General features: G+C 41.9%; 1 protein-coding gene across 2 annotated transcripts in view; it reads right to left on the bottom strand.

Moving 5' to 3' along the window:
- The window catches only part of MTR (5-methyltetrahydrofolate-homocysteine methyltransferase), a 74,276-nt gene extending 55,565 nt beyond the window's left edge, over positions 1-18,711 (bottom strand). The window contains exons 1-8 of one of the 2 annotated variants that reach the window (XM_077813459.1): positions 18,649-18,711; positions 14,821-15,035; positions 10,630-10,719; positions 9,511-9,580; positions 8,401-8,493; positions 8,173-8,279; positions 7,556-7,615; positions 6,664-6,758 (exon numbers count right to left, since the gene is read on the bottom strand). In XM_077813459.1, coding sequence (XP_077669585.1) covers positions 6,664-6,758; positions 7,556-7,615; positions 8,173-8,279; positions 8,401-8,493; positions 9,511-9,580; positions 10,630-10,719; positions 14,821-15,035; positions 18,649-18,685 — 767 coding nt within the window. In that variant the 5' untranslated portion in view covers positions 18,686-18,711. Of the gene's footprint in view, positions 1-6,663; positions 6,759-7,555; positions 7,616-8,172; positions 8,280-8,400; positions 8,494-9,510; positions 9,581-10,629; positions 10,720-14,820; positions 15,036-18,235; positions 18,351-18,648 lie in introns of those variants that run through there. The other variant, XM_077813460.1, reaches the window with a different exon arrangement.
- Between the last annotated feature and the right edge of the window lie 621 nt (positions 18,712-19,332).

Below are 19,332 nucleotides of genomic sequence, written 5' to 3'. Positions count from 1 at the left end.
CATTTTCTTTCAACATCAGATAGGCAAGTGCCACTCTTAGGGCCCTCTCCTGAATCCAAATAAAGCCAACATTCCTACACTGATGTCCAAGGTAATGCTCCAGGCATACAGAATAAGACCTTTAACATACTTTGTTCCCTGATCTCCCATTCACAACAAGCCATGCTTCTAATGGACTCCAAGTCACCCCTTGTCATTGAAAAAGTCAGAGTGCTAAACTGACTGGCTCTTACATTGCTTCTGAGGGATAAAGGTGAAAGGAGCCTTCCCCTAACCAGGCATATCAGCAGCAACTCCTAGTGGCTGAAGAGGGAAAAAAGCTACCCCAACGGGATGGGACGGAGACAGGGGGGTGCTGGGACAAGACCATGGCCAATAGCCAGCTGAAGTAGCCTGCCACAGAGAGGGCTGTAGGGATGGTACAGTGTGTATACTCCCATGGAACTTCCCACAGTTCAGGGGCAGCTCAGCTCGGGAGTGGGGTGGGTAGGAAAGAAGTCAAATCAACTACTGTATGTTTCTTACATGTACCTGGGTGGGAATTATGCAGGTAACTGAATCAGAGCAAAAGAACTTGCTTGCTGACTGTGTGATTACTGAGAAGTAACTATACAGGCAGTATACAAACCCCTGGGCTCCAGTTGGCTTCTAACAGCCAGAGAGTGGGGATCTGCATACTGTCCAATTATTTTTCCATAATTGAACATGCAACTCCCCTTACTCTAACAGCTTGTGGCATAAGAGTTAAGTACGTAACTTTATAGCTTTTCTGAACTCTGTTTGGCTTGGAGCATTCTATTTAAATATACCATAGATTTCAAGGGAATCATTTTACCACCCCCCACTGATTTTTGTGTTTAAGCATGTACAGGTTACACACAGATAAGTCACTTATATGGACCCCCAGACACACACATCATGCACTATGGAGCAGGGAATGTGTCATTACAAAGATGGGAAGACCATTTATTTTCATGATATAAGGAAGGGCTCAGTCAGGATAGCTGAAGCAAAGTAAAGATAAGGACAGTTAATGAGGCCATCCATGCCAAATGTAGATAACAGTGTAGATGCAATTGCATTTATGTCATGTTCGATTTATAAACTGGCAGTTCAGGGGTTTTTTTGTTGTTTTTTTTCAGGTTGTCTCTTCTTAGTAACCAGCTGCATTTCCCTCTGCCTTATCCCAGCTCCATCTGTCTCTCTCAACACAGGCTCATCTGTCGTTCTCTCTTTGCCCCACCTCAATGGGGAGATATTTTAGCGGCAAGTAGCATAATCGATGAATGAAAATATTTTGACACTCTCACTGGATTTACCACGTATCAGGTACCAAAACCATTTCTTCAGACCTTCTGAAGGAGGGGCGATCAGTGGGTTATCTCAAGTGCCTATACACAAATGCACAAAGCCTGGGAAACAAGCAGGGAGAACTGGAAGTCCTGGCACAGTCAAGGAATTATGATGTGATTGGAATAACAGAGACTTGGTGGGATAACTCCCATGACTGGAGTACTGTCATGGATGGATATAAGCTGTTCAGAAAGGACAGGTAGGGCAGAAAAGGTGGCGGAGTTGCACTGTATGTAAGAGAGCAGTATGACTGCTCAAAGCTCAAGTATGAAACTGCAGAAAAACCCGAGAGTCTCTGGATTAAGTTTAGAAGTGTGAGCAACAAGGGTGATGTCGTGGTGGGAGTCTGCTATAGACCACCGGACCGGGGGACGAGGTGGACGAGGCTTTCTTCCGGCAACTCGCAGAAGCTACTAGATCGCACGCCCGGGTTCTCATGGGAGACTTCAATCACCCTGATATCTGCTGGGAGAGCAATACAGCGGTGCACACACAATCCAGGAAGTTTTTGGAAAATGTAGGGGACAATTTCCTGCTGCAAGTGCTGGAGGAACCAACTAGGGGCAGGGCTCTTCTTGACCTGCTGCTCACAAACCGGGAAGAATTAGTAGGGGAAGCTAAAGTGGATGGGAACCTGGGAGACAGTGACCATGAGATGGTCGAGTTCAGGATCCTGACACAAGGAGGAAAGGAAAGCAGCAGAATACGGACCCTGGACTTCAGAAAAGCAGATTTTGACTCCCTCAGAGAACTGATGGGCAAGATCCCCTGGGAAGATAACATGAGGGGGAAAGGAGTCCAGGAGAGCTGGCTGTATTTTAAAGAATCCTTATTGACGTTACAAGGGTAAACCATCCCAATGTGTAGAAAGAATAGTAAATATGGCAGGCGGCCAGCTTGGCTTAACAGTGAAATCCTTGCTGATCTTAAACACAAAAAAGAAGCTTAAAAGAAGTGGGAGATTGGACAAATGACCAGGGATGAGTATAAAAATATTGCTCGAGCATGCAGGAGTGAAATGAGGAAGGCCAAATCACACCTGGAGTTGCAGCTAGCAAGCGATGTTAAGAGAAACAAGAAGGGTTTCTTCAGGTATGTTAGCAACAAGAAGAAAGTCAAGGAAAGTGTGGGCCCCTTACTGAATGAGGGAGACAACCTAGTGACTGAGGATGTGGAAAAAGCTAATGTACTCAATGCTTTTTTTGCCTCTGTCTTCACGAACAAGGTCAGCTCCCAGACTACTACACTGGGCAGCAAAGCATGGGGAGGAGGTGACCAGCCCTCTGTGGAGAAAGAGGTGGTTTGGGACTATTTAGAAAAGCTGGACGTGCACAAGTCCATGGGGCCGGATGCGTTGCATCCGAAAGTGCTAAAGGAGTTGGCGGCTGTGACTGCAGAGCCATTGGTCATTATCTTTGAAAACTCATGGCGATCGGGGGAAGTCCTGGACGACTGGAAAAAGGCTAATGTAGTGCCCATCTTTAAAAAAGGGAAGAAGGAGGATCCTGGGAACTAGAGGCCAGTCAGCCTCACCTCAGTCCCCGGAAAAATCATGGAGCAGGTCCTCAAAGAATCAATCCTGAAGCACTTACATGAGAGGAAAGTGATCAGGAACAGTCAGCATGGATTCACCAAGGGCAAGTCATGCCTGACTAATCTAATTGCCTTCTATGATGAGATAACTGGCTCTGTGGATGAAGGGAAAGCAGTGGACGTGGTGTTCCTTGACTTTAGCAAAGCTTTTGACACGGTCTCCCACAGTATTCTTGTCAGCAAGTTAAAGAAGTATGGGCTGGATGAATGCACTATAAGGTGGGTAGAAAATTAGCTAGATTGTCGGGCTCAACGGGTAGTGATCAATGGCTCCATGTCTAGTTGGCAGCCGGTATCAAGTGGAGTGCCCCAAGGGTCAGTCCTGGGGCTGGTTTTGTTCAATATCTTCATTAATGATCTGGAGGATGGTGTGGATTGCACTCTCAGCAAGTTTGCAGACGACACTAAACTGGGAGGAGTGGTAGATATGCTGGGAGGGTAGGGATAGGATACAGAGGGACCTAGACAAATTGGAGGATTGGGCCAAAAGAAATCTGATGAGGTTCAACAAGGACAAGTGCAGAGTCCTGCACTTAGGACAGAAGAATCCAATGCACCGCTACAGACTAGGGACCGAATGGCTCGGCAGCAGTTCTGCAGAAAAGGACCTAGGGGTGACAGTGGACGAGAAGCTGGATATGAGTCAACAGTGTGCCCTTGTTGCCAAGAAGGCCAATGGCATTTTGGGATGTATAAGTAGGGGCATTGCCAGCAGATCGAGGGATGTGATCGTTCCCCTCTATTCAGCATTGGTGAGGCCTCATCTGGAGTACTGTGTCCAGTTTTGGGCCCCACACTACAAGAAGGATGTGGAAAAATTGGAGAGAGTCCAGTGGAGGGCAACAAAAATGATTAGGGGACTGGAACACATGACTTATGAGGAGAGGCTGAGGGAACTGAGAAGAGAAGAGAAGAATGAGGGGAGATTTGATAGCTGCTTTCAACTACCTGAAAGGGGGTTCCAAAGAGGATGGATCTAGACTATTCTCAGTGGTAGTGGATGACAGAACAAGGAGTAATGGTCTCAAGTTGCAGTGGGGGAGATTTAGGTTGGATATTAGGAAAAACTTTTTCACTAGGAGGGTGGTGAAACACTGGAATGTGTTACCTAGGGAGGTGGTGGAATCTCCTTCCTTAGAGGTTTTTAAGGTCAGGCTTGACAAAGCCCTGGCTGGGATGATTTAATTGGGGATCGGTCCTGCTTTGAGCAGGGGGTTGGACTAGATGACCTCCTGAGGTCCCTTCCAATCTTGATATTCTATGATTTACTCTCACAGCAGGAGCTGACATGAGGCTGGCACCATGTAACGTTTTGATTTTGAAAGTACGCCTATTGGAAACCTGGAGCATGCTTACCCAATTTAAAGGCAAAACGTTGTACTTCCTAACCAATAGCACCCTCAGATCAGCTCAGCCCCCTCCCCCATCCCAGGCAAAAAAGTCTGAGAAAATTAAATGACCCTTTCACCATGCCCCAAAGGCCAACAACCTTAGGCCAGAACTTGGTGAAATTACTGCGGTTAGTATAATAAGCAGCAGTTACAGTGCACCATTACTGTGGCCATCTCTTCTCTTCCCCCATTTGTTTGTTGTAGCCACCAGTTGTCTCTTGTCATTGGCAATGGTTGTAAAGCTCTTTGGGGCAGGAAATCTCTGTCTGTAAAGCAGTTAGCTCATGAGAGCCTTGCTTCCCCGAATGTGGCTTCTAGATATGACCACAATACATACATACAAACAACAGGACTCTGTCAGACCAAGGGAGGAAGCTAATCCCACATCTGAGGGATGTTCACAGAGAATACCCTGCCACCTGTCCTCAGACGCTCAATTGTAAGAACTGTAACCAGCAGTTCCTCAGCCAATATCAGCTATGCTGATTGTGCACAGAGTGAGTGTGTATAAGATCCTTAATCAAAATCAAAACAGTGACTTACAGATCAAACTCATTATCCCAAATCAAGTTCAGGAGCAAACTGAAAGCATGTGCAGATGTCCAAGAACAGGTATAATGTGCTCCCTACAGGGAGCACAACTAGACACAGACAGCCAGACTCATTTACACCATTTTGGTAACGTAAAGAGACCTTAAAGTGGGGTTAAGTGTAACTCACTCTCATTTTAATGCTTCGTCTGCCATGGCAGTGTAAAGTGGCATTAGCATAAATCAGAATCAGGCCCAGAGTACTGAATTAAATGTTATTTAATACAGTCCTAGTTTCTGCTCCAGTGCTCCTTCTATCCTCCCTAGAGACATTAGAGTCATGAGTACCTTGTCTGAGGCTGAGATCTGTGCCAAGCATAGATCTCTATGCTGTGATAGTGAACGAATCAAGCAGCACCCTGTTCCAAGCGACTCCATATGTTACTTCTGCAGCACAGTCTGGTTTGGGAAAGTGGATCTTTGGGGGGGGGGGGGGGGGGGGGGGAGACATGTCAGAAAAGCTGGGTTCATTGTATGTTAGTGCAGTCTCACACTTCTGCATCACGGAGATGACAGACTATTTTTAACTGGGATTTTGTTGTAAAAAAACCAAAGAATGGCTTGTCACGACATACACCGAGTACATGTCTAATAGCAAATGAAAATATTTAACACTGCAGGAAAATTTTGCTAACTACAGGCAAATACATAAAGATTTAAAAAAAAAAGTAACGAGAGAAACAGGGAGAAAAGGATACAGAAAAGCACAAGGATGGGGGGAAAAAGGGGAAAGCATGGTTACATGCAGGGCTCTGTCTTATATAGCGGCCAAATTTTACAGAATCTAAGCTTTCATATAAAAAAATTTTTAGCATTTATGTTTGCATGGAGAAGAATATATTTTTATTAAATAATCACCTAGAAGTGTCAAGTGTTTTTCAGAACAAATACACCTTTTTGAGAAAAAAAATTTAGTGAACATTTGGAATTTTGGAAAAAATCAGGGAAAAGGATGCTGCAACGACATCTCATGACCTGGCCCTATGATCTGACACTGGAATCTTTTCTTTACTTGCTTCCCCCCTTTTTTGTAACTATTATTTGTTTCCTTCACCAAATCTATCTAGGCCCAGTCTACCCCAGATATTAACTGTTTGCAAAGTAAATTTGAAAGTCTAGGCTTCAAATCCAAGCACAGCTTCTGACATTAATTTTAAAACAGTTTGGTCTTGTCTATATCAGTCAAACTCCATTTTCCAATATGGTTCACAGTCCAATGTGGATCAGGCCTCAGTTCACACATTATTAGGGGCGAAGAAGGTAGAGAAGTGACTCTCTTCAGAGAGACAATGGAAAAGCAGCTTCATCTCTCTACATGAAAAAGCAGTTATTTCACCTCCTGCCTACTTTTGAAGACAGATATCATGGGACTCACTTAGGTCCTGGCTACACTGGGTTCAGAACCACACCACTAGCATTTGAATATTACTGTGCTCATGGCCAGTTGTTAGTTACAGGGTTCTAGCACCATTTCCCTTATCACCATGGACAGGAACTTTATTAAGCTGCATAACAGTAATAAGGACTCATAAAAGAGGGGTATGCTACACCATGGTTCTCAGGAAAAATAATTCCTGGTTACACTGGACAGGGAAACTACACTACACTAGCGACATACACGGTTAAATATGGTTGCAGATAGCATGGTTAAGAATCTCCTGTTGACGGGGCCTTATAAAACTTACCATTACTGTCTGGTCTTAGAATAATGGACTCAAGAAAGCACATTCTCTTACCAAAGTGGCTCACTGTGGGATACACTAATGACAAATGCTTCTCCTGTCTGGCCAGAGAGAGTGCGTCCACTCTTATCTACAATAGTTCCAGAAACCTAAAATACAAAAGGGATTGGGGGTGGGGGTGGGGATAAGAACATATGTTTTTAATACTGCCCTCTCAAAAGCCAAAGCAAGATGAAGAGTGTTTGGTTCCAAGTGATGACAGGCAACCCATGCAGGAAATCATCATATTTTTTTTCTGTGCAACCTCCCCAAACGTTCTAGCAAGTAGAAAGAAACTTCTGACCAAAGAGCTTCAGAAGGCCACTTTGCTAACCTTTATTTTCAATAAATAAATAAAATCTCTTGGGATGTACAGTTTGTTGGTTGATGTTAACAGCTAAGGATCCTAACTGCAATCAGAGCCCGCCTCCTTCCCTCACCATCCATAACTTCTATATTTGTTATTATTTAAGCCCAATCCTGCACTGTACAATGCACAAGCAGATCCTTGGGCCCACATGGAATCTCCCTGAAGTCACAATACAGAGAAGAATTGGGCGCATTAGATTGTAAGCTTTCTGGGGAAGGTACCGGAGTTTCTTTTAAAAAACTCATCTGTGAAGGGCCATGAGAAAGTATGAAGCTTTATAAATAATAATGCTTTGACCTCAAATTCTCCTATAAAATACAGAGAGAAATGTTTTCCCACTGTCCTAAGGATAACAATACAAAAAAAGCAATTCTAGAAAACATACTGACTTTTTGCATGTTATACTGTGTGTGTTTTGTTTTTAAAAAATGGACCCATGCCATCACCAGCTAAGCTGCCACCTCAGTCTTGTTAGGGAACCACACATAAAAACATTAGATCATTTTAGTTAAAGTTAGTAAAATGTTTTGTGCTTACAAATATTGGTCTGGGATCATATTCTTCCTCAAACAGTTTCTTGAGAGCAAAGAGAGCTGCCTGTTTAATAATAAAGGTTACAACAAGTTAATTCAAGTTAAGGCTTGAATAGCCTTTTGCACAAAAAACTTACCATACAATATTGCTAGAGATTCTGGAAGAATTTACTACATTCAAGGGCATTCCTTCACGCCAAGAAACCTCTAGGTTTTCTCACATATTGTGGTGGTATCCAGCAGCTAGGCAGCCCGAGGCTCTTTTAGACCCAAAAAAATCACACCAATGCACTTGCTAAGATTTGTACACTGTTATTCGTCACTCACATTTACAGCATGTAGGATAACCAAGCTTTTAAAGTCTCTGTGTGTTTGTTACATACATCTACTATATACATCCAGAGTGTGAATTTAATGTGTTTCATACAGTTGCATATATTCTCAATGCATAACCCCTACATATGAATCCATTTAGTCCACAATAGTTTCCACAGAATTTCAACATAAGATGGATCAGTAATATATAGGGAAAATTCTTGCCTTAGCTCCCACACCAGAATTTTTTATTTAGGCATTTAATAAAAGGTTCAAACCACTTCCAAGTTTTCCCAAAAGTCTCACCTTGGCATTGGCTGTATCAAATATGGTTTCTACTAACAAGATATCAACCCCTCCATCTAAGAGTCCTCTGGCTTGTTCTTGGTATGCTTCAACCAGCTCATCAAAAGCTGTAAATAAAAATTAGTTTAAAGTGGTTTGTCTCATATCTTTATGACATATCGTTAGCTAAAGACATCTTCTTGTAACGTATCATAAAAGGTAGAATAGAATTAAATTACAAATACTTACTGATGTTCCTATAGTCTGATCTTTCCACTGAGGGAGACACAGAGAGCGTTTTGTTTGTAGGACCCATAGCACCAGCAACAAATCGTCTACTCTCTAGACAAGGGAAGAAATGTCACTCATCAACTCTAGCCACCTACAGTAATAATATTGTAACCATCACTTAAGACAGCATGGCAACAATGTAGATTTAACTCAGAGTGTCCTGTTCCAAAAGCACAAGTCCCCACCACTTGGGATAGAGGAGAATCTAAATTAGCTTTGGATAGTTGAGTAGTTCTGATTCTATCCAATAAGGGTCAGCAGTATTTACAAACAATGCCATTGCAAGCCATCAATTCAGTCCAAGCTTTATGGCGCTGTGCTGTGCATTTAAAAAAATCATCAGGCAACTTCAGGCAACAAAGAGTACTTTAAGTTGCCTGATCATTTTTAAATGCACAGCACAGCGCCATAAAGAAATACTGCAGTGCAATATAACAGATATTCGAATCGCTACATTTAGTTACAAAGAACAGTGAACCACTTTAAAAAAAAAAAGATGTGCCTTAATTTTATATTTTTATTATATTTAAGAACCAAATCAGGGAGGTATTGTCTGGACAATCTAATGACAGGTTTATAAACAGAAAATGCAGCTTGGTGTTAGAATGAGAGAGAAAACTTGAAGACTTCTAAATTACGTTATCCCTTTATCAAGTGTTCTTGTTAGATCGGTAGGTCTCTACTAACAGAAATGTAGATGAAGAAGTCATTTTTAGGAACGACTGCCCATTTAGGGCTGATGCTGTGAGCTATTGAGTACCTCCTGGCAGATGCTGGGTGAAATAATGCCAGGTGGATTTCAGTGGGAGTTGTGGACTCCCAAGAAGCACTCAGCACCTTGTGAAAGAACCAGAGTAACATTTTGCATATCTAAATAGCTTATGAGTCACTCATGCATTAGGCTCCTCTTGGAAGACAATTTGCAGCATCATTGCTCCCAGATGCAACCAACTGCACCAACCCAAGTCACAACATTTCAAAGCTTGTAATGAGACGATAGAACATGTAGAAGGGAATGTTTGAATACAAAGAGGAAAAAAAAAAACAAAAAACCAAACCACCATTCACCTGTCTGAGCAGTCACATCATCAGCTGCTTTTCTGGCCACCTGTGCTGAGACTTTGTTTAACTGATAAACCTGGAACAATGACAGCCAAATTACTGTGTGCTAACAGAAAAGGCTAATTCTGTACATTATGTCTCTTCTATAAAGAAAACTAACTAAGAAACTTACAAGAGTCAGTCACCCTCTTCTGTGGCAGCATGCAGTGCATTCTAAGTGCTCTATACTATAGACCAGACAAACACATGAAAGCATTATGGCAAAACTTTAAAAAAATAAAAAATAATAAAAAAACCCACCACACACACCTCTGGGGTACCCCCAGCATGGGGAATTGCTTTGTTCCATCAATCTCAGAAAGCAAACTGTAGTGATGCGATTATATGACGGATACCATTCTACTACGTCTGTGTCTAAAACTGATATTGTAAAATTAAATGACGGCAAAGGGACTAATGGCCAGTTCTGTAAGATACCGAAGTTAGCGGGAGTTGTCACCTTGAAGGAAGGGGCCCTATGAAGGTAAATGTAGCTTATTGGGAACAGCAACTCTGATTTAGATGGCATGTTTCCAGGTATTGTCATGCCATCTGCTGAGATATCATTTTAAAATGATGTGACCGATAGGCAGCACAAACCTGAGCTTAAGAGAGTTCTAAGCACTGCAGCAAAACTCTTACTGCAAGCAAGACAGACCTCTGTGCCAAAGAATAAAATATACATACAACGTTAAGAGACAAAACACATTTCCAGTGTGGCACCATCTTGTGAAACTGGAAGCACTGAAGCAGAATGTTCTTGTTCACAGAATGAGACTCTTCTGCGAATACTCAACTGATGAAGCCCAATACAAATTATTACTGTCTGTGCCTTCATTGACAACTGTCCTATCACAAGTATAATTTTCATCCTAATATTACCGTAATAATGGAAATGTGTTGTAAGTAAATGGGATATTTCTCTGCTGAGCACCAGAGACCCAACCAATCTCACCTGTGTGCCCAGAGACAGTGTGCAGTTAGCAATAAACATAAATCTTGTGGTCTCTGGGGACTAGGTTAATATTGGCTGCTGGGACAACAAATCTTGAATATCTTAACATGTAAGTGGCTTAAAATTCTTACCAGATGCTCTAGGTCATAGTCAGCTTGTGCAACTTTGGTGCTGCTGAAAGTGTTTGTTTCAATTATATCAGCCCCAGAGAGCAAGTATTCCTGCAACAATAAAAAAAACAATTGAGAACTAATGATTTCAGATCAGGGGATGGAAAAGAAGGGAGTCAGCGGATTCTAACATTTTGTGATTTTCAGCTGAAGACAAAGGATAATTGCCTCCCAATTCACAGAAGACCAAATCCTACAGTTCTTACTCCTGTTGCTTTGAAATAGTGTTTAAACACATTTGAGGTTACTCAAGAGTTTTAGTGTTTAAGGTTATATTTATAAATCGTTTTTAACCCTTTATAAACTATCAAGGTTCCAATTCAAGATGGATTAACTTAACTTTAAGCGTGTAAATAATCTCACTGATATGCTTCAAGTTAGACAAACTTCAAGAATCAAGGCCTAATAGATGTTATAAACACATAACAGGCATGAGTAGCGTATGTTATAGATGGCTGCAATCAACCTACTGAAGCATTTATTAAAATGGAATTAACAGATGTTATTAACTCTTTATAAACTATGTATAAATGTACCCTTAATAAATTATGACCATGTTTGTAGGCTGGGGTTGAAATTCTGGCACCACTGAAGTTAATGGGAACTTGGCCATTGACTTCAATAGGGCCAGGATTTCATCCAAGATTTTCAAACAGTGATGTGATGGTGAGGGGGTCATTGTAGAGGCAGGTACAGAAAGTTAGCAGGACTTGCCGAGGGATGCCATGTGGAATGAGAAAAGAAGGTGGTGAGATGGAGGACTGGAAAAGGAAAGCTGAATAGTATAGAGGCAGCTGCACAGTGTGGGAGCACAGAGTGGCTAAGTAATGAGCACTAGAATGTATTAATAGTAGATGTTAGAAGGATTGTATTTATTGGGAATAGTGTTGAACTACTAAGTAACTGTGTGAGCTTGTTTTTGTAACTCCTGTGCTTGTCTTCCTATTTCCCCACCTAATATTGTAGCTCACGCATACTGTTACAAAGAAAGCTCTTTGGGGCAGAAACCTTGTCTTCCTATGTTTGGAAAACATCTTGTGCTACTGAAAAATGAACAAAAACAACTTTTCAGTTAGAAATATAGGTGTTCAAACCTGCAGACACAAAAACTACGTTACTGTTAGTCGCATTTGGCACTTACGAAGATTTTAAGTATTTACACATACAATTTTTTGAAATGTTTCTTTCCGTTTTTCTGTGACTGACTAAAACAACCAACACAGGAAAGTGACTGTCAATGTGAAAAGAGAAAACCTGACTTTTTACAAAACACTGCCACAACTGTTCACAATGTAAAACTATAAAATGAATGAATTTGTTTTCTCTAACCTTTTTCATTTGCTGCAATTTTAGGTATAATTTGTAGCAGGGAAAAACGTAGGCAGACATGTGATTTGATAGGATAGTGTCCCTTTAATGACACACACTAAAAAGCAGTGGGTGGGAGGGGGGAAATCAGCTGTATGTTAGGCCTTTCAGCAAAATGCAAATGAGCAATCACTGTAATTCCATTTCAACATTCCTGAAGCATAAGCCGCTTTCACCTATTAGGTCTGATCAGAAAGGCTTAGAAATGAAAAAAGGTTTCTAAGATAAACAAAATATTACTCCAATACAAATATCATTAGGGTTCACTATTGTGTGGATTTTCTTAACGGTGCGTGAGAAGATGAACACACTTCAAATGCTAAAGGAAAATTACATGATGATTTTTTATATTTGGGTCATAAAAGTACTGATGTGATTACACTATTGAGTATACACCATTGGGATTTTTCTAAATGAAGAAAAATGAATTTAATGGTAATTAAGGCAAATAAAATTTCAATCAAACAGATGGTAGAATAGGAACATATCTAATGTTAAAGACAATATTAATTTTAAAATTAACTAACAGAAAACTGATAGTTCTCCTCTCTACTCCCTATTCTGGGCACGCGCACGTACACACACACACACACAGAGTTGTGCAGATCCAAAGGGCACAATGACATTTATGATATCTTTTACACACTTGAGTTTCACTTTCACCTCCAAAATCATTTATTAAATGACAACAATTTTGACCCTTCAAGCTCTTGTCATTTTATCAGGCACAGAACATTACTGAACACAGTATATTAGTAGCTAACAATGCACTTGAACTGGGAAATCCACTTTGACTTTTGAAAATAGACTACTCACCATCTCTTCCTGTTGGAGCTTACTTATCAGTTGAAGGACATGTAAAAGCTATTTAAAGGCACGGGGCGCTTCTGTGCCCAGTCCACCATATTTAAAATTTAAGGAAGTTGGAGGGGCAGTTTTAGGGTTATTTTCTATAAATACTTGAACCTCCAAGAATTCTGAAGAGCTCAAACATAGGTCTTTCCACACCTGTAAACTTCATCAGATGAATTAGTTGGGAGGAAGGAGATGACAAACTCTGGAGCTCCAGCCTGCAGAATTTCCAAAGTTCAGAGTCAATCCAGTTTGGTTGACACAACTGGGTCACTGAGCAGACACTGCTATAGAGCTTTTTCCCCTTAAATCTCTATAGGGCATTTAAGTCACAGCTTCTTTTTCATTTTTGTTCTTTAAAGATTATGAGGATTACAGTAAAATGTTAGATTACTCTCTTTATACTAAATTTTAATATTTCACAGTAAAAATATTAAAATAATGGTGATTGTGAAATGCTCAAGGAGATTAAGAGAGCTATACAAATATAAAACTCAGTAATAATGGGGGATTTCAACTATTCCCATACTGACTGGGTGCATGTCATCTCCAGTTTGGATGGCAGAGATAGAATTTCTAGACACCATTAATGACTGCTTCTTGGAGCAGCTAGTTCTGGAACCCACAAGAGACAAGGCAATTCTTGATTTAGTTCTAAGTGGAACACAGAGAGTCTGGTCCAAGGGGTGAATATAGCTGAACTGCTTGGTAAAGCAACCATAATGTAATTAAATTTAACATCCAGGGGTGGGGGTGAGAGAGAATACCAAGAAAGATCATAATTGTAGCATTTAACTTCAAGAAGGGGAACCACACAGAAAAGAGGAAGCTAGTTAAACAGAAATTAAAAGAAACAAACAGTCACAAGAGTGAAATGCCTGTAAGCTGTGTGGCAACTTTTTCAAAACACCATAATAGAGGCTCAAATTAAAAAAAAAACAGTAAGAGGACCAAAAAAATGCCATCATGGCTAAACAAAAGAAGCAGTTACTATGCAAAAAGACATCCTTTAAAAACTGGAAGTCAAATCCTACTAAGGAAAATAAAAAGGAGAATAAATTCTAGCAAGTCAAGTGTAACTAGGCAGGCCAAAAAAGAATTTGAAGAACAACTAGCAAAAGACTCAAGAACTAGCAGCAAAAAAAAAAAAAGTAAGAACATCAGAAGCAGGAAGTCTGCTAAACAATCAGTGGGGCCACTGGAAGACACATGGGCTAACGGAGCACTAAAGGAAGACAAGGCCACTGAGAAGCTAAATGAATTACTTGTAACAGTCTTCTCTGTAGAGGATCTGAGAGATCTCCACACCTGAGCCATTCTTCTTAGATGACAAATCTGAGGAACAGTCCCAGATTGAAGCGCCAGAGGTTTTTAGAACAAATTGATAAATTAAACAGTAATAAATAACCAGGACCAGATGGTCCTCACCCAAGAGTTCTGAAGGGATTCAAATATGAAATTGTAGAACTACTAACTATGGTATGTAAACTATCACTTAAATCACTTTCTGTACCAGATGACTGGAGGATAGCTAATGTGACATCAATTTTTTAAAAGGCTCCAGAGGCAAACATAGCAATTATGGGCCGGTAAACCTAATTTGAGTACCAGACAAACTGGTTGAAACTGCAGTAAAGAACAGAATTATCCTATACATAGATCAACACGATTTGTTGAGGAAGTGTCAAAGCAGCTTTTGTAGAGGAAAAACATGCCTCAGCAATCTATTAGAATTCTTTGATGGGTCAACAAGCATGTGAACAAGGGTGATTCAGCTAATATAGGGTATACTTAAAAAGATTAAGTAGAAGATGAGGGAAATTCAGAAATTAAAAAAACACCATTAACAGTTAAGGTTGCACATAGAAATCATTCAGAAGAGTCAGGGTTTTTTTTAAAATCAGAATACTCAGAAGTCAAGCGACACAATACCTTGTGAATTTTGTAGATTATATCAGGCTGAGTTATACTCAAAAGGTCATTGTTGCCTTTCAGATATTTTGGATGATCCTTAAATTCTTGCCCTCGAAAGTCCTCTTCTGATAGTGCATGCTGCTGGATCATGGTCCCCATGCCTCCATCCAAAACCATAATCCGCTCCCGCAAAATAGAGTCAATTTCATCTTTCAAGCTCTTCTTGGTATTCACTATTAAAAAAATTACAGTTAAAACAAAAAAAAGAAACTTTGAAATTCCTTTATCCCTCCCCTCCCCACAAAATACATAATTTTTTAAGTATAAGTACCTTGAATTTTCAAAGTTAATTTCAAACAAGAGTTATTTATTTTATTATAAAATAATGATCAGTTATGGTACTGCACCTGAAGTTGTGATATTTTAACATGAGCAAATAATATGTTATAGGTCTCTGACCCTACATCTGTCTGAGCAGAACCCTGCCGCAGGAGCCTCACTTGACTAAATGCAGATTCACCTGTATGGAGTCAGCTGCAGAAGTGGGGCCTAAGTAACCATTTCCATAAGCAACTAGGCATATAGATGTTGACCTATCCCTTCCATTATATCAGCACTTTTTCATTGCAAATTTTGTATCTCTCTTTGTACATGGTCTCTCAGGGCCCTACTCCTGCAGTCTTTACACAAGCAAGACTCCTACTGAACTAAGTGGGAGTTTCACCTGAGTAAGGACTACAGAGTCAGCTCCAGCCTTACAGACTTTATTTCCTTGGTAAAGGTCTGGGACACACCCAAGTATCTCATCTGAACTTGATTTTCAGTTACAGATTTATTTGATTGGACAATTACTGTGCTCCAGTGAAAAAGGCTGCCTGATTCTTTTCAGGGCTAAGTGAACACCTTTTAAAGTTTCCTTATGCAAACGTAACATGCTTTAGCAGTGAAGAATTCATCTACCACCCAAATACAAATATAACACAGTTGTTAGTGATGCTTGGACAATGGACATTCATGCATAAAAAGAAACACAAAACAATTAAGGTTTGTTCCGAAGCTCATTGTTGAAGACCACAGAAAGATTCACATTTACTTCAACACACTTTGGATAAGGACCTTAGGTACAAAATTTGGGTTTTGTTTAGAAAGAAAAAAGGGGAGGGGGAATTCAGAACTTAAAATGAATAGAACTGTGTCCTGACTTTTAAGTGAATATCAATAATATTTTTTAGAGATCCACAAACACTGCCTTGTGGTGTTAGAAAGCAAACCACAAGCATTGTGCTAGTGTGAGGAAAAAAACCTAACAGAGCTGGTCAGAAAAAACTCTGATGAAATACTTTTTGTCAGGATTTGCCGATTGCCAAATCAAATCATTTAGCAGAGAGACCATTGGTTTCCTCCCAACCTGCCCACCTGGTGAGCTGCTGGGGACTCCATGATGTGTGTCTCCAAGGCCACCCACCTCAGAATCAAGGCTTCATAACGTTTTGCAGAGAATTTTGATTGCGGGGGGAAGGGGGGGATGTTATTGTAAATGGGAATGAAACCAGTTTTGGAAATATGGAAATCCTCCCCTCGCTGGTAATAGCACAACTTAAGTGATCACTCTCAAATAAATATTATACAAGGTAACCTATTTCCCCTTGTTTTTTCCTACCCCCCCCCCAGACGTTCTTGTTAAACCCTGAATTTGTGCTGCAAATGGCCCACCTTGATTATCATACACATTGTAAGGAGAGTGGTCGCTTTAGATAAGCTATTACCAGCAGGAGAGTGGGGTGGGAGGAGGTATTTTTTCATGCTTTGTGTGTATATAAAAAGATCTTCCACACTTTCCACAGCATGCATCCGATGAAGTGAGCTGTAGCTCATGAAAGCTTATGCTCAAATAAATTGGTTAGTCTCTAAGGTGCCACAAGTATTCCTTTTCTTTTTGCGAATACAGACTAAGATGGCTGTTACTCTGAAACCTCTCCTTACAGTGTGTATGATAACACCCATTTTTTCATGTTGTGTGTGTATATAAATCTCCTCACTGTATTTTCCACTGAATGCATCCGATGAAGTGAGCTGTAGCTCATGAAAGCTTATGCTCAAATAAATTGGTTAGTCTCTAAGGTGCCACTAGTACTCCTTTTCTTTCTACAAAACTGAATTACTTTTCTCCACCGAGGTGTACTTAATAAACAGTAAGTAGACCTAACCACTTCAACGTCTACACTGAGAAAAATGCAAAAAATAAGCCAACTGTAAATAGTGAAAAATTGAGTACATTTTAAAACATTCTTTCCATCTGAATCATCTAAACATGGTTCTCCGGATCACAAAAGTTAAAAACAAAACACACAAACAACCTGCTATATTAACAGTCTCTCTAGCCATCTGATCAACTGCAACTGTCTATTTGGACCCTCATCCTGCAATGATTATGGGAAAGGTCCTTCCAACTTCAACAGAGCTTTGTATATGTCCACATACATGCATCTCACTACAGTACCAGGCCTTAAAGACTGGCGAATAAAACAATCTGTTGCTTTATATAAAAAAAAAGTAAAAGCACATGCTTTTGCACAGTCAATGAGCAAAAGGGAAGATACACTGTGACAGACACCTGCAAAAAGCTTCTTCAAACATAAACAGGAAATAGCTTAGTTGCTAAGAGCAAGAAGGTTGAGAGAGAAAACCAAAACAAGCAAATTATATGGGAATGCTGTGTTAGTAGGTAGTGTGACTACCACTAGTACTATTTTTATTTCAATCAATACTGGATTCACATATTCACCAATGTGATGAAAAAAATCTGCATAGTACTTCCAAACCTAAAAGTTCAAATACCCCACTAATCACTCCTATCCTCCACACCACCCAAATAATGGATGGGTTTAGAATTTATGAAACTTTTTTACAAAAAAAAAAAAAAAAAAGGGGGGGGGAGCTTTTCTTCAATCTCCTATATGTTTTTTGAAACTTTAGTGATAATCTGCCGCCCCTGGCCTTTTTTCTGAGACCATTTCCGGCTGAAAATTCCACTTTACCTGCATGCAAAATGCACGCACAAAAATACAATGCACCTTTGTTACAATGAACCCCTGGGGGGGGTCTAAGCCATTTGTCTGCTATAGCCAGGGGGCTATGAAAGCGAGGTGGCGGGGGGGAGACAGGGCACTCTAATCGACACTGTTAACAACCGAAAAACTATGTTTAAATAGGTAATGGGCATTTGAGGTCAAATACAAGATCATCCGAATCCTGGGCATTTCCAGTTTCCGCTCACTAGCGTATGAGTTAACCAGCAGGGCGACTTGCATCATTTACAAAGTTTGTTTAACCCGGGGGCACGAGACCCTGCCAGGTACAGGCAGGCCGATGAGTCAGAGGCAGGTTTCTAAAATTCAGGCGCTCGTTAAAAAAAAAAAAAAAAGTTACGCACGAGGATCATCAGCGGGTGGAACAAATACATTTCACTGTAAAACGGGACAGCGCGCCTCGGTTTTCCAGGTAACGGAGAAAATGAGGCAGGAGCCTCCCCGCCGGGAAACCCAGAGCAGCAAATTGCTCCTCTGAGCCCGGGAGCACACGCAGCCCGAGCACGCTCGCCGGGCGGACAGCAGAGGCGCTGCTCTCCGGTTGCACGAGGATTGCAGCCGCTCCCCCCGACCCCAGGGTCTTGGCAGAGGGCGACACTCAGAGCCCCCCGCCCGGGCGGGCGGCCCCTGCGCTCGGCTCCCCGCAGAGCCGAGGGCGAGGCAGCCCCGCGTCCCACGCGCCGCCCCCCCCAAGCCCAGGGGACCCGCCGCTGCAGCCCCCGGCGCCGGGGCACGCCACGCTCGGCCCCGTAGTTACCCGGCCGCTGGGGGAACTTGTAGCCGGCGGGCGACATGCCGCAGCTGCAGGGCCGCCCGCTGCTGCTCCTCCTCCTCCGGCAGCGGCGGGGCGGGGCCGGGGAAGCGAGCCTGGGCCCGAGCCGCCACCTGGGCCGCTCCCCGAGCGCGTGACACAGCAGCCGGGCCCGGCGGCTCTGGGCGGGGGTTGCCGCCGTGCGGCAGGGGGAGCGCCTCAGTGAGGGGATGAGCCGGCAGCTGCCGCCGGGATCTCAGAGCAGCAGGGCCTGGGCCTAGGGAGGGACCCACCTCTAAAACCCAGAGAGTACTGGGCCGTGAATTCATTCCCCTTTTGTCCTGTGACAGACCCAGCTCCATAGCCCTGCATATCCTGCGCTGCTGGGGGCAAGTACAGGAGTATAAGAATGGCCATGCTGGGTCAGACCAGTGGCCCATCTAGCCCCGTAGCCTGTCTTCTGACAGGGATCAGTGCCAGATGCTTCAGAGGGAATGAACACAACAGGGTAGTTAGCTAATGATCCATCCCAGGGGCTGGCAGTCGGAGGCTTTGGGATGCCCAGAGCCAGGGGTGTTTGTGTTCTTCCCACTGCCTCCCTCCCAGCACTGGTTGTTTCCACCCTTCTGAAGAGGCTGCAGTAGACTGAAAGGGAAAAAAAAAAAGTCAGTTGAAATGGCTGATCCACCT

This window comes from Eretmochelys imbricata, chromosome 3 (genome assembly GCF_965152235.1).
Source record: "Eretmochelys imbricata isolate rEreImb1 chromosome 3, rEreImb1.hap1, whole genome shotgun sequence".
In the NCBI taxonomy this organism is placed as follows: Eukaryota; Metazoa; Chordata; order Testudines; family Cheloniidae; genus Eretmochelys; species Eretmochelys imbricata.
Note: the sequence above shows the minus strand (reverse complement) of the source record. Positions and strands in the feature narration are given on the sequence as shown.